General features: G+C 41.0%; 1 protein-coding gene across 4 annotated transcripts in view; it reads right to left on the bottom strand.

Annotated features, from left to right (window-relative positions):
* Positions 1-11,524, bottom strand: part of LOC118157887 (casein kinase I) — a 35,733-nt gene extending 24,209 nt beyond the window's left edge. For all 4 annotated transcript variants that reach the window (XM_035312402.1, XM_035312404.1, XM_035312406.1 and 1 more), the window contains exons 1-2: positions 11,211-11,524; positions 10,379-10,485 (exon numbers count right to left, since the gene is read on the bottom strand). In XM_035312402.1, coding sequence (XP_035168293.1) covers positions 10,379-10,485; positions 11,211-11,333 — 230 coding nt within the window. In that variant the 5' untranslated portion in view covers positions 11,334-11,524. The remainder of the gene's footprint in view (positions 1-10,378; positions 10,486-11,210) is intronic.
* Between the last annotated feature and the right edge of the window lie 578 nt (positions 11,525-12,102).

The following is a 12,102-nucleotide window of genomic DNA, read 5'->3' as shown; positions in this document are numbered from 1 at the left end:
TTATTGTTCAGAAAGCTGCATTTTGCCTTTGCTAGGCACAGAATCCTTAGGACAAGGACCTCATACAGTCTGTGGATGAGGTAGTGACTAGCTGTCTTCTGGAAGAGACTCGATTTCTATCAATATTGATGCAGTCAATACACTAAGATGCTCCACAGCAATAGAGTGAAGGTAAAGAAAATAATATATCAAGCTTCACCATAAGCCCAGTGGTAGCTGGGGCTTGAAAGAGCCATACAGACATTTTACTTCCACTTTAAACCATGACTGCGGGAAACTAATGCACAGTTGTCTGGAAGATTGTTACTACTGATAAAGCTGACAAATTCCTTGGCACTCTCACAAAGGATTCCAAGCTTTGTCAGGTGAAGTAAAATATTTACAGACTGCAAATAAAAGATCCTATATTCACATTTGGTTCAAGAACTACGAGCTGTACCTTCCCAGTGTCAGGATGCTGGTGGAAACCAGACACTTTCAGCTTTATAACAATGCATTATGAAGTTATTATAGGTGGGCTGTGGACCATAGTCATTATGTAACAGGTCAGTATAGGACAAGTTTCATTCCCTACGTAAGGAGGTGATACAGAAACTACACATTTTAAAGCTGTCATTCCAATTAAGTGCCAATAAAACATCTTCCTCTGGCATGTCAATGATAGCAATACTTTAAGTACTATTTATATTTTTTGCCTTCTAAAATTCATTAAAGTTATGATGTACAAAAAACTTAAACTGACTCCACTGGAAAAGCACAGTATGTAGTATTACTTGATAAAATATTTGACTTGTAAGAAGGGCACTATTTACACTGGAATCCGACACCAGGACATGAATCTTGTACCCTTAGGAGCTGAAAAGACTTGCCTAGGTAGGCACTTTCAGGAGTTATTAGAAACCAGTTTTAACAGCAAAAGCAACCAGACCCAATATTTAAAATATACAATGTAGAAATTCATATGAGATATGGCTTACAGAAGCTCTTATTCGACTATAAGCCAGCTTTATTTCAGGAATTGCTCAATATGCCTACTTCTTGGTTCCTACCAAAGTCATCTACGCAAACTGCTGAGTAGTTTGGGCAATCTCTCTAAAAAAAAAAAAAAAAACAAAAAACTCTAAGTCACATTTCAAAACAAAACATTATGGTCATCCAGAGCAATGAGAACTGGACCAGATGATCTGCCTGGTTATTCTTTCTAATGACATTTGGCTGTATTGTGAAAAAGTCTCAAGAATAACAAGCTGAATCCAAGCATTCTAAAGCCTGCCACTGTATATAGTAAATCCAGATAAATATGAAACATGATTTTCCTCAAGAAATGGAAACTCCATTTCAGAAGCTGATTGTAATTAGTCAGTGTAGTAATGGTTCAACGCCTGAAACTGAACTACAAAGGATTGTATATCAGCTTTCAACTAAATGAAGAGAATTTAGTTAAGAGCATTAGGAAAAAAAAATGAAGCCGATGAAAGAAAACCCTAACCAGGGAAAAACATTTGAGAAGTACTCGGTTCTTCTATAGGGATCTCTCTGCCTGGGATGCGCGGTAATTCAGGTTGATTGTACAACACCCATTTAGCCTACTTCCACATATGCATGAGACAATTTTAATCTCCTGACCATTTTACACTGGTGAAAAGCACTGGAGTAATGTGTGCTTTATTTACTTTGCTAACACTGCAACTAAGTTTTCATTTCCCTTGGAACACTTCCAGGCAAAATGGGATTAAGAAGTACGGCTACATTATGTCCATTCACAGTGCGTCTCATAGCTGCTACTACTACTGGCAGTGCTGAGTGAAAATGTTAGAAGTCTTGGCTCTTGCTAAGAAGCCTTGGAAATTATGATGCTTAAGAGCTTGGCAAGCATACCTTACTTCTATAATCAATGTGGGATGGCATACGATCACATCTTTTCGACAAGCACTTTGGCATTAAATTTTTAACACTATAGGGGTAAAGTGCAAAACAATACTGCAACAAATTCAGCACATCCCTACCAAAAAATGCTAGTCTCTCAACTGGAAATCTTTAGGTGGTCCAACACCACATCAGCAGTGAGACTAGGAGTGCACTACTAGTATGAGGAAATGATCAATAAAAGGCCTTGAGCAACTACTAGATGCTACCAGCATCTCAGAACACAAGTTTTCCAAGTGTCTCTTAGAACTCCATGGACTTTTTTGAAGCAAACCGGGAAGCAACGATCTGCTTTCTCTCATATACTAAAGTTAAAGAAGCAATACATTTTAAGCAAGGAGTTCTGTAGAGCAGGAACAAGAGATTTAACTACCTGACAGTTCACTTTGGTTAGATAATGACTCCATGTATGAGTTACACACCACAAATTTTCAAAAGAAACATGTAATTCCTAGACCAGGATAATCCATTTAATTCATTTCCACAGTGACCATGTCCCATTAGGACATACTGCATAAACAGAGAATATTAGTTCTGTAGCACAGGTCTATCTGTACCTCCTTATGCCAAAATAAAGCAAAATATAGATTATCAGCTTGCTAAACAGATGTAGAACACCTTACTGAAGGCTTCACAAAATATTAGCAGGACAGTATTATTAAGAGCTCAGAGTTTATCTCTGAACATGAAGCGTAACACAGTAACAACTGACACAGAAGCATAGTCCATATTCAAGCTGTAAGGCGTGCCCCAACTCATTGCCTGCATGGAAAAGCTTTGTAATCCTCCCCTGCCTTATCTGTTCAAGCTTACAGATCAGTGAGAACACAGCAAAAAAAGAATCATTTCTGAAGCTCTCATGGTCAAAGCATATTTAAAGATCTAACAGTGACCTTGATCTGACTTCAGCGACTTGTCTAATTCAGAAGACAAGAGACTCACCATGTCAACAAGTTTCCAAATCACCTGGTTTAGCAGCCTGATAGGGGGCTCCTGTGCAAGCACGCAGTTGAAACTTTTTGTAACATCCTGAACTTCAGGATTTTAGCTCCTTGCTGAACAACTAAGTCACATGATACAATGGTTTAACAGTATTTAGTTTCCAAATCCTGTACAGTAAAGTGGGTATGACACCAGATCACACGACAAGTAAATGTTTACTCAAACTTTTTTCGTTCCCTTAACTAACCTTGAGACAAGCAAGTGAAGTACTGATGCACATCTAGTGCTTACTAGGAAGTTATATAGGTCAGATCTACCCAAACCTATTTTTTTTTTTCCTGTTTTCAGAACTGCATCTTTCAAAAGTTGTATGGTGTCTATTTCAGCAACTGCATGTTTCCTTAGTGACAAAAGAAAGGTTTGAGAAAACATTTGTTAATTGGCTTTTAAAAAAAACTTTTAACAGATAAAATATTTTATTCATCATAACATTGTTCACATTTTGCATTTCTTTCCTTTAAAGAGTCAAAATGAGGTAGATCAGATCGCACAGAGGTCAAAGTGCTGACAGAATTCAGAAACGGACATTAGAAGCCCAGTTACAGACTACTGTACCACTTTAGTTTTGCTAGATATCCAGCATTTTTATCCATTACATAGATTGTCTTGTAATTATAATTGTTAAAGCTGTGTGAACTGGTCAAGTGCTAAATAAAGGGATTCAGGAAAATCACATGAAAAAAAGTCTTAAATTGAGACAAACTGAAGTTCTGAATAACTGTACAGCTATTAGTCATTGGTAAAGAAAGCCCAAATCCCAAGTACTCTAGAACCATGAAGGCAGTGAAGGCTTAATTCAACCTCATTATGTCTACAGCCTATTACATATATAAAACCAGAACATAATCTCACTGTCACAAGGAGTTTTTCCTTCTACCAAAGCAACTATAACATGACTCTTTTGTTTTAAGGTCATAAAAGCTCTCCTCAGACTCTTGTTTTGGTCAACTAATTTAACTTCTGCTAAAGGCTGCTGTGAAATTGACTATGATCATCAACTAGCCCAGTGGAGGCCACAGCCATATGGAATTACAAACAGAACTGCAGCCAGGCATGCTCGTGTTTGAGACCAAAAAATATATCCTGGTGCCTCACTCAGTGCAAGGAAGTACAACGATTCTGTGACAAAACTTAGACAGTTAAATTCTAACCTTTATATTCCAGAATTTAAGCAACAACTTCTCAAGATATTGATGAAAAGGCATCCAAAACCCATTATATTCACATTCAATAAAAAGGTCAATTTGGACTTAGACATTACATTAACTTTCATCACTTTCCTCATTCATACTATTTTACCCTATTATTACTCAGTCCAGTTCCATGCAGTGTTTCCCAGCCTTTTGGCTTTCAAACACCAAATGGATAGTTCACGTGACATGAAGTGGAGATTGCCAGAAGAATTAAGGTAGATTGAGAAAAAACTATTAAAACAAAATCAGGGTACAGCAAACAAGCAAGCCGGAATGAACTACTGCAGTTACCTGAATTCACTTTACTAATTAGTTTGACAAATTGGCAGGCACATGAGCATGAATATGCAAGTCTGGAAGGCCTCACGAGCACAGAGGATTCAGAGATCCAGAACAAAACCAAATGACACTAAACTGATGAATGCTCTGGAACTCTATTCCCCTTCTGCAAGCACCAAGTCACTTATATAAATTTCTGAACTAGGCATTAGTCAGATGATGAAAGCGAAAACACAGACCTCCCTATAATCATAGGTTTCTAATATCAGGCTTCACTGAAAAATAAGCAATCCTAACCAATAAAAGTACAGGTGCTCAACAGAAACTGGAAGACAACTGATATCAATGCTTAAAGCACTGACATTCCTTCACGTGGCAAGCAACATAAAAGCCCTGCCACCAACACCCAGGAAAGGAAATCCAAATCAGAAGAGGGACAGGACTTTGAGATGGATGGAAAGGTGGTGACCCCTGTAATCACGCATTCACACAGCTCAGCAACACAGCCAGGAAGTTACGCAAATGTTCTTTACAGATATGGGAGGGCTGTAAAGAGGAAGAAGGCTATTAAAAAAAGAATAGGTAAGAAATAAGTAGGCAACAAATGCCTATAAATATAACATTCATCTTTAGGCACTGAAGTTCTCTGTGAGCACAGAATCACAAGTCCTGGGGTGTTAACCTAGGAATTTCTAACACTGTGCCTGATTCACAGAAAGAACAGGATGTTAACCAAAATGAGCTGGAACAGGACCAAAGTGATCCCTTCTGGTTGCATGTTCTAGACTTCTCAGGACAGATATCCAAAAAATGAAGATGCTTTAGAAAAATCTCTAGAGTATTTTTACAGGCAGTTAGAGTCTTAACAGATACTGAAGCAACACACAAGGCAGGCAATCTATGGTTATAAGATTCATGTCTAAATTCCCACGTATTTTAGATCTCTAGTCTGCCTTTCCCAAAGCTGGAAAAGCACTTCTCAACTGTTAGCTGGGAACCAGTAATATAAATGAACTTAACATAATATGGCATGACTGCAATACTGAACTGGAATATTTAACAGATGTCACCTAACGTTAGTTGCCATGGTGAGTAAGAATTAGGCCACCCAAGTACTAAATAAAGAAACAGCAAAGAACACCCTATGTTATGAAGTTAGGTAGGCTCTATAAATAAAGAGCTGTATCACTTTTTGTACAGTTATGAGAAAAATATGAATATATGAAGTATGCCAGTGCAACTTATCTGCCAAGCGAAAGGGTTATTTCATCTGCCTAGTGTTATGTTGCATGCATACTTTCAAGCAGCCAACTTGCTGCTTTGCTAGCTGTTCAATGAAGTAAATTAACAGCTGGTAGGAAGTGAGGAGAACATAAGTCAAATTTCTTCCATAGAAATCAAAAGGCTCAATTCAGTTGAGAAGGTAAACCATTAATCTACAGGAATTGCTGAGGAAAACAGACACTTTCAGTAGGACCTCTGCTCATCATCTGTTCCAAATAGAGTAACACTGAACTGAAAGTGCATACCTTTACAGCTCTTTCTGCAAAGGCTGAGCTAAGACTAGAGGAAAATCAAACTACAAAAAAGATTTTTTTAAAAATTTATTTTCAAGATGGGTTCTCTCTTGTCCGCTTCTAAGGAGAACAGTGAAGGCCAATTAAGACAGAAGTTTAGGTGGTCATAAAGCATTAGAAAGAGTTCGTTTCAAGATGTCCATTCTCTCTGCAGAAACACTTCAGGGATTCATTTCAAAGACCAGCTTTCAATTTCACTTTGAGCTACCGGAACAAGAGTCTTCCTCTTATCTACTAGTACTGTCCTTCAGTAATGAAGGTGTTGCCCTTCAGCATGAAAGTGGAACGTATTTACAGATTTTTAAGCACTGCTTAAGGAGATCAGAATTTAAAGTGCTCAGGGAAAAATTTGTTATGAGAACAACCCTAAGATTACCAAGCTTGACCGTGTTTTTCCACTGCATGTATTACTTAATGAAGATGGAATATGGGTGGAGTCTGTTACCAACAGACTATCCAGCAACATGGCAGAAAGTCACCAGTAAGAGCAAAACTTTTAGATGCTTTTACAGATTTTCTTTTAGGCCCGCAACTTTTAACATGCTACACACTATTTAGGAGATCATGTAGCAACACATAGGCAACAATATTCAATTATTCAATTTCTCAACTTCAAAATACTTACAAGGACTTAAAGTGTAGGAATTTACTTGTTCAGGTTGCAAAAAAAAATTTAAGTCAATACCTTTTGTTTTTAAGCTTACAAATTATTAAAGTATCACCTTAATTAGCCACACGTGCAACTAAGTACTGTAACTCTTCAGCCTTGTCTGCTCTTAAGCAAAATACTTCCAATACCTCATCAATAGCCACAGATGGATCCAGCATACCATTCATTTCTAGTATAAAGTAGGCAACAAGTTATCCCAGTATGTTATCAGGAAAAAAAATCTGAAGTCCATTTTTCTTTTAAAAGAAAAGTGTATCTGAAAGAGTACCTGAAGATAATTTTCATAACAGACACAAACAATAGTTGGTAATTACCAGAAATGGCAAAACTCAAAAGTGGCAGAGATTTTTCAAACAATTACTCTTATAGAGCCTGCTTTAACAGATTTACACTATAAACAAAACAACTAAACTCTAACACACTGTGCTTTGTTCCTCTGAACCAAGACCAAGAATTTGGGAATAAAGGCAGATATTCCAAACTAATAGGAACAGTGTGTGGTTAACAAGAAGATTACAGCTAAAAATGCTTTGCTACTGAAAAGTGGGGGAGGGGGAGGGAAGAGCTGATGGCTGAGAACAATGAGAATAAGCCTACCAGAATATTGCAGACTTTGCATTGTGTCCTAAAGGCAGATCAGATTGTTAGATGTTAAGCTTGGTTCAAGAGCCTTTTGTCAAAAATGAAATTAATACCACCAAAATTTGTGGAATCAAAACCTTACCACTAAGTTTGTAAGGTTTTGTGAAACTTCAGAGGAGTCTTCCAGAAAACAAGAAAAAGCAAAGTCAAAGATCCTCCTCTGAATTTAAAGGTGCGTAGAACATCCAGAGAATGTAACACATTCTCAGTTTCTGCTACATTATGTGCAAATAATGCATTGTTACAGTGCAAGTAGCAAGTCCTCTCTCCACAAGTGAAAGCAAGCTCACAGTTAATCCCGCAGTACTAAGATAAAAATGTTGTTGAGCCCAGTTTATACAGAATGGCAACAGGAAAATCTTGGAATGATTCCCAGGTTTTCTATTAAATGGTCTATTTATGCTGTTGTTGCTTAAAGGCATCAAGTTACAGAAATTTTAAACTTATTGAAAGAATTTTCTTCAACTTGATTCATCCTTCTCAATACACTGAGCCAAGAACAGCTTACTCCAACTGGACAGCATATCATTATAAAACAATGGCAGAATGAGTATTATCAATTACACATGCAAAGTGACCAGAGTACAAATTCAGCTTAGCTGCTGCCAGAAACACATGTCAGAAAAGCTTGAATTGTCTGGAACAATATGCACAGAAATTTGACTTTGGTCCTAGTCTTTGTTAAGCACCTCAGTGATGCATCTCATTTTGTAAGGCAAGTCCTCGCACTAGATTCAGAGCACCATGAATTGTGATTCTACTGAACGTCTCACATTTCAATGTTTGTCAGAAGAACTGCGCTGGGTATTCTGCTCAACTTCGTCTTCAAGAAGATTAAAACAAAAATCCTGTTTTAGATTTCTTTAAGCATCGGCAGATATCATATAGCAAGACAACAAGTAACAGAAGCAAAATCAAAGAACCTGTCAAGCAACGGCTAATACATAAATTTAAAATTACTGCTGCTTCTGAACATTAAAAAGATTTCCAAGAATTTTCTGAAAAACACTTTTCTACAAAAAGCCTCATAAGATTAACACCGTGAGAACGTGAAAGCAAAAATCTTTAGGACTCCCTGACATCATCAAATAGATCACACACCTCTAGAACAATAATAATCTATGTCTAATAAGAATCTAATCTAATAAGAATCTATGAGTATAGTTTCAGTTGACAATTCTTACCCAGACTGTAGTAATCTCATTTTTCTGGGACTGGGAGAAAAAAATGTCTTAAATAAAGTCCCTCTGTGGCGATGAGGCTTTTAATCATGAGCTACTGGTTATACAAACAAGTCAACTCATATAAAAGTACATCAAATGCAGAAGAAATAAAACTTATAAGATGACTGCTTTAAATGAAACTAGAAACAAGTTTCTCAACACACAAAATTACTTCTAGTATCTCAGCTTGAAATAAAATGCTCTTATGGGGCATTTTAACCAAACCCAGTAGCTTACTTTTAAGAGCAGTTCACTTCTGCTACATGGGAAAAGTTGAAAAAATTGAATCCTTAAGCCTCATTATGGTATCAAAGTCTTTCCCTCTCCCTCTCAAAAACAAAAAACTAAGCTTAAGCATGCTTGCTCTTCCAGTTTTGCGATGAAACACCAGATACCCACTTACTTTGGTGGTTTTCCCAGGTATCCTTGTTTTAGCATGCCACTATACTGTGATGACTTTCCAATACGCAATGTCTATTCTTTCAGTTCTGAAATAACCCATTTGCACCCATTTGAAGAAAAGAGGGTAGTCTAAAATAAAAAAACGAAATCTGCTTTCGCTTAAGCAATTCTGTTAAAACTACAACTGTTCTGTTTCATACAGGCAGGTTTATTTTGTTCTTGCAGAAGGTTGTCATGAATGGAGAGGACAGATGGCCAAGACAACACTGTCTCCTTGGCAATAGAGCTCCAGCACACATTCAGGTCTACAGTCAGCTGTGTTTACAGGGTCAGAGGAGCTATCAACCTCAGAAATGCAGACATATTTATAGGTTTTTGTTAAAATTAATGCAGTATAAAATGCGTAAATAATTGTGTCTTTACAGTATGTACAGGCCGCTACGTTGACACTCATGCAAAAAAGTGAAATAAGGGTTAAGAGACTTAATGGAAGCCACAGTTTGACCCAGAAACTGAACTGAAGCTGGTTTTGTAGCTCAAGACACCAAATCCCTTTATACCATACTGCAACCATCAGAAATAACTGTTTATTTAAAGTGAGTAAAAATTTTAAAAAAAAAGTCTTGGATAGAGTGTTCCTAGAGAAGGCTGAAGTTTCTATTTGTCTATTCAATGAATAGATTCAGTAGTTCAACCTGCCCAGTATAACAACTCAATCTGAGAAATGACTCCTAAAGCCTGTTGCACCAAAACAGCAGTAGTTTACTTCTAATCAGGAAGTTATTTAAAACTCCCTAAAGTTTTAGACGGGGTATGAAACAAGGAAGCTGCATAACAAGCAACTGGGAGGGATTAATCTTGGCACTTTAACTGTACGGAAATCACAGTGACACATCTGTTGTGGGTAACAGAAAGGGGCTGCCATTTCATTCCTGGTTGAGGTTCTTTGCAGCCTCAAGCCTTACAGCACATAACTATGAAAGGAAAAGATACATGCCTGAGCACGTCCCTTGTCCCAACAGGAGAAGGGGGAGGGTTAATCACATCCATCCGCCATTTTCTGAGCGGAGGAGGAAGACATGTTGGAACAAAAAAAAAAAAAAACAACAAAAGAAAGCAGCCATTTCCAGTACGAGCTCCAAACTACTCTCAACCTCATCAAAAATGCTGACTCTCATCATAACAATCTCACACTTTATTCTAATTACCGTAAGAATTTTTCATAGCTCACGAACTGCTGCAGATCTCTTTCACAGCACAGTATTTAAGCAAAAGAAAAGACAGTCAGGAGAGTGTGTGTGTGGGGGTGTTTATAAATATACATAACTAGCTGTTAATCTGCAAATGAAGCATTTTTCCCAACAGTTCAACCCATCCCAGATTACGTCTCTTAATGGTAGTGTCCTACCTAATACTAACATTAAAGGAAAGACACTGTACTGACATACACAAACTGATTCCTACCGTATATGTGGAATGCCAACTCCTCCTTGCAGAATCTTGTATAGTTTGCTTTCATACAGCAGCTGGGGATGTCTAGCCTTCTGAGACTCCAACTTCACAGCAACTTCCTGCAGTAAGAAGGAACAAGGAATCAGAGTAGAGCGTCCACCAAGCACAGCCTTGCCACTGCGTTTTAAGGGGCACAGCACTTCAATACTCCCCACACAGCCCTGCTGCAATTGCTCTGAGGTGTAATTTTTTAAAACTTTCAGTGGTCAACGTTCTGCACTTTATTGTCATTTTAAATAAAATCGTCATCGTGATGATTTGTACACAAATATCCATCCCAGATCATGAAATTGAGCTGGAAATGTTGTCTTCAGATCCATATATGTGAGGAAGAACATACGTGGCTGTTTCTACTTTACAGCTCAGAGCAGTGGGGGGGAGGGGGGAAAGTAAAAACGAGCTGAAGAAACAGGGGATCTTCTTTGTTTCTATTACCGTTGATGAACGTGAGACAAAGTGCTCCCCAGCAGAGCAAGGGGACAGAGACGATCGGTGGCAGAGACTCCTCCAGCCGCTGATAAAAGACAAAGTACGTTCTCCCACAATGGTGATCTTCTCCCTACCACTTACCAGCGCTGGGTGGGGGACACCACGGCCGTTAGGGGCAAAATCCAGTGGGCAGGGGAAGCCTCCCCCACCACGCGAAGAACCACCACCCCGGCGCGTCGGAGACGGCGGAGGGGGGGGTGGGGGTGGGGGGGGAGGAAGCAAAACCCGGCTTCGGGGAGGTCAGCGCCGGTCTCCGAGGGGCACAAGCGGCCGAGGGGGTGCGTGCCGCCCTTACCTCCCCGTTGGTGATGTTGATAGCCAAATAGATGTCCCCGAAGGAGCCCGACCCGATCTTCCGCACCAACTTGTACTTGCCCCCGACGATGAACTCGGCCTTGGAGCCGCTGCTGCTCGCCATGGCGAAAGAGGCGGCCGAGGCCGGGACAGGGCGGAGGGGCAGGGGAGAGGGGCGGCGGGGACAGCGAGGCCCGCCGGGCCCCGCCGCTCAGCTCCGGCCGGGCCGGCGCCCCCTTGGGAGGCTCTGCCCTGCTGCCGGCCCCCCCAGGGAGGCGAGAGGCGCTGCGCGGGCCGCTCGGGGGACGGCAGAGGGGAAAGGAAGGCACGCGCGAGGCCCGCTGGCTCCCGGCCGCCGCCGGCCCCTGTCACTCGGCCGCGGCCGCCGCCATCTTGTCTCGCAGCCGCCGCTCGCGCGGACACAAAATGCCCCCAGCCTGCAGCCGCCGCTTCTTCACCGCGCGGGGCACGCTGGGAGCGGAGCGGGGCGGGGCGCCCCCCTCCACCTCCCCTCCCCGCGCGCATGCGCCGAGGAGGAGGTGGAGGAGGTGGAGGAGGAAGGAGGGAGGAGGGAACGGGAGGAGCCCGGCGCCACGCGTGCGGGAGCACAGCCAATGACCGGCGTGCTTCTCGCCTCGCGGCGCGGCGCGTGGTGCGGAAGGCGGAGGGAGGGCGGAAGGAGAAGGGCCGCTGCCGACGTGCCCTCACTTGGATCTTAAAGGGGCAGGCGCCGCGAGGGAGAGCGGGTGGTGTGAGGGGGGAGCTGGGGGTGTTCGGTCTGGGGCAGAGGCGGCTCAAGGCAGGCCTCATCGCTCTCTGCAACTGCCTGAAAAGGAGCTGCGGGAGCTGGGGTCGGTCTCTTCTGGCAGATAAATAGCAATAGGACTAGAGGG

This window comes from Oxyura jamaicensis (genome assembly GCF_011077185.1).
Source record: "Oxyura jamaicensis isolate SHBP4307 breed ruddy duck chromosome 13 unlocalized genomic scaffold, BPBGC_Ojam_1.0 oxy13_random_OJ106579, whole genome shotgun sequence".
NCBI lineage: Eukaryota > Metazoa > Chordata > Aves > Anseriformes > Anatidae > Oxyura > Oxyura jamaicensis.
The sequence above is the reverse complement of the archived record's forward strand: the minus strand, read 5'-3'. Positions and strand labels throughout refer to the sequence as shown.